General features: G+C 38.3%; 1 protein-coding gene across 1 annotated transcript; it reads right to left on the bottom strand.

The window, feature by feature from the left end:
* Window positions 1-2,195: 2,195 nt before the first annotated feature.
* Window positions 2,196-3,263, bottom strand: LOC131517927 (olfactory receptor 4F6-like). Its single transcript, XM_058740559.1, has one exon. It carries the CDS (start codon window positions 3,177-3,179, stop codon window positions 2,196-2,198), a length of 984 nt encoding a protein of 327 aa, XP_058596542.1. The 5' UTR covers window positions 3,180-3,263.
* Between the last annotated feature and the right edge of the window lie 263 nt (window positions 3,264-3,526).

Here is a 3,526-nt window from a genome sequence, read left to right as displayed (position 1 = left end):
CCAACCTACCACATCGCTTTCTCACCATAATTTTTTTGCCTCAGAGATGGATCATCCCTCTCTACAATTAAGTTGCATACTCCTAACACAATTTTCTACAGTTCCTAGCATGGGATTTAGAACATAGTAAGTATTCAATACCTTTTTTGATTAATTACATTTCTATTCATGTAATTTTTTCATAACCTAGTCAGCTTGGTAACTTCTTCTGGCACATTAAAAAGCACCTCAGATAACCAAAACAAGCTTCATAGAACTATTGCATAGCTCTTAAGAAGGCAATTTGAATCTAAAAGGAAGTGTAGAAAGTAAATTGAATTGTGGCATGTTGAAGTATCAAGGAATTTTAACATTTAAAAGAGTCTTGTTAGGAAAAGAGTACATTCTTTTTTTTTTTTTTTAAGTAATCTCTACACCTAGAATGGGGCTCGAGTTTACAACCCCAAGACCAACAGTTGCATGCTCCACGACTGAGCCAGCCAGAAAGCCCAGGAAAAGAGTACCTTCTTGACCAAAGTCTGATGAATGGAGGAAAGGAAATAATTTCTGGACAGCATGAAAGAAGGTCATCAAAACTGAGAAGTGGTTTTAATGTTTTAATTCCTTTTATTGAATAGGCACATATATAACACTATAGACCAAGAATTGTTTAAAGCACTTTACAAATATTAATTTGTTCAATCTTTATAACTTATGAGGAAGATACCTTTAGCCATAAGGAACTGCCATTTTGGTAGGTCAAAAAAAATATCAGAAATCTCAGAGGGTTCAACTTAACCTCTATTTTACAGATGACAGAATTTAGACATAAAGAGCTAAAGCAATTTGTATATTAGTAAAAAGCAAAGCTAAGTTTTGAAGTCAGGCAGTCTGGCTCAAGAGTGTGTGCTTGTAACCATGTCACTGAAAAAGAAAAGAGTTTACCTAACTCTGAGGAATCACTGATGATTTCAGTATAATTAGGGCAAGAATTAGCACTACTCAGGACAGAATTATTAAATAGGTCATTGTCTTTGTCCATTATCTGGCCCCCATCATTTAAATCTCCTAACATACAGGAACACAGTTTTTGAAAGAACTGAAGTAATTATAAGGCTTAGTTCATAGTTGCCGTGTGCACTAGTTGAAAAGCCTAAGAAGCCATAGTCCAGTGATCCAATTTCAGGCTGATAAGATTTCTAAAAAACACAAAAATAATTCAAAATAGATTTAGCTCTTTGTTTTCATTTAATGAAGGGCAGTATAGTTTGAAAGGTAAGAGATAGGGGCACCTGGGTGTCTCAGTGGGTTAAGCATCAGACTCTCGATTTTCAGCTCAGGTCATGATCTTGAGTTCAAGTCCCACATTGGCTCCACACTGACAGTGCCCTCTCCCTTTCTCTGCCCCTCCCCCATTCGTACGTGCTCTCTCTCCCTTTCTCAAAATAAATACATAAACATTTAAAAAAAAAAAAAGATAAGAGGGGCACCTGGGTGGCTCAGTTGCTTAGGTGTTTGACTTCGGCTTGGGTCATGATCTCATAGTTCATGGGTTCAAGCCCCACTGAGAGCTCAGAGCCTGGAGCCTGCTTTGGATTCTGTGTGTGTCTCTCTCTCCCTCCCCTGCTCATGTTCTCTCTCTCTCTCTCTCAAAAATAAATAAGTAAACATTTTTAAAAACTGAAATGGTCTTCTTTCTCTGAAAAAGGAGGTATTTTAAAAAGTAAAAAAAATTAAATTAAAAAAAGGTAAGAGATAGACAACAGTATCTCTTTAAAATCCTTTTTTTGTCTTTTATCTATTTGTTTCACACACTACAGCTACTCCCACACATCTCACTATAGGACCTCAAAAGAAAAAAAAGAAAAACGCTATCCCTAATAATTTCAATTTTGTCAAATTTCCAAAGCACTTTTCTTCAGATTCTGCATTACAAACCCCAAAACTCAATATGATAAGGGAAGATTCTGCTTAGCACATAAAGCTGGAAAAGAGATATAAGAGGCCAGTACAGAATCTCTTTTATAAAGGAGGGACAAGAAAATGTGGAAATAGTCATATATTAATACTTTTATTCCATCACATTGCATAAGAAAGCACATGATATCCTCCTTGGTTGTGAGCAGAAAATATATTAAGAAATTCTGGAGTTAATTAAACTAGTAAGTAGAATAACCATGGTGCTGTGTTTCATCAGATTCATGTCTGTAGTACAGTCAGGGAATGTTAGAGATGCTTGTCTTTCTTGATATCAAAATTACTTCAAACATCTTCCTGAAACTCGACACCTGACTGAATATTCTCCTCATTGCCACTTTCACCTCTTTATTCCTAAAAGTATAGATGGCAGGGTTCAGAAATGGGGTAATAATTACGTCAAAAATGGCAAGGAACTTATCCACTGGCACTGTGGGAAATGGCCATGAGTACACAAAAATACATGGACCAAAAAACAAGACTACCACTGTGATGTGAGCTGACAGAGTAGAGAGGGCCTTGGACAAGCCACCTGAAGAACGTTGCCAAACAATGACCAAGGTGAAGATATAGGAAATAACCAAAATGAAAAAAGTCCCCAGAGAGATGAAACCACTATTGGCAGTGACCATGAGCTCCAATCTGTAAGTTTCTGTGCAGGCAAGCCTAATAAATCGAGGAAGATCACAGTAAAAGCTGTCCAGTTCGTTGGGGCCACAGAGTGGCAGGTTTGCAACAAACACAAGTTGGATCAGTGAGTGGATGATCCCAATGGTCCAGGCCACCACCAAGAGTAAAATACAAGTTCTGAAGTTCATGATGGTCAGGTAGTGAAGAGGCCTGCATATAGCAACATAACGGTCAAGGGCCATGGCAATGAGCAGAACCATCTCAGTTCCTCCAATAACATGAATGAAGAACATCTGAGCAATGCAGCCTTGGAAAGAGATTACTTTTCTCTCCTTGAAAAGATCAGAAATCATCTTGGGAGCTGCAATGGAGGAAACCCACATGTCAATAAAAGAGAGGTTGGCCAGCAGGAAGTACATAGGGGAGTGTAAATGGGAGTCAGAAATCACTGTGAGCACAATGAGGAGGTTTCCTAAAATACCTGTGACATAGAACACAGAGAAAACTAGAAATAAGACAAGCTGCATCTTCAAAGAATTGGTGAGTCCCACCAACACAATCTCAGACACCACCGAATTATTTCCTCCCCCCATGGTTTCAGTCACTTTGGGCTCCAAATTTGCCTGAAAGAACAGGAAAAAATAAGAAATTGGGATTATTGGCCATATCAGTCAAGGTTCCATTAGAGAAGCAGAACCACTAGGAAATAAAATACTAAGGGATTTGTTAGTGATTTGACCTTACATAATCATGAAAGGTGAATCGGCAATCTCTGGAAGTCTGTTGTCTTTCCATCTGCTGCTGTAGCTTGAAGTCCATGGGACACGCAGCCAGGAAGAAAAGATGGGTGTAAAATGGAGTAAAACAAAAATAAACTGGAACCCACAAGCAAGAGCTAAAGTTCCCAAGGTCAGACGAAAATGAGTGTCAATGTTCTTTG

Source organism: Neofelis nebulosa, chromosome 7 (assembly GCF_028018385.1).
Source record: "Neofelis nebulosa isolate mNeoNeb1 chromosome 7, mNeoNeb1.pri, whole genome shotgun sequence".
Lineage (NCBI taxonomy): Eukaryota > Metazoa > Chordata > Mammalia > Carnivora > Felidae > Neofelis > Neofelis nebulosa.
The sequence above is the reverse complement of the archived record's forward strand: the minus strand, read 5'-3'. Positions and strand labels throughout refer to the sequence as shown.

Excerpts from the sequence above, each read along its gene's own strand:
- LOC131517927 (XM_058740559.1), bottom strand. The coding sequence starts at position 3,179 with ATGGGGGGAGGAAATAATTCGGTGGTGTCTGAGATTGTGTTGGTGGGA.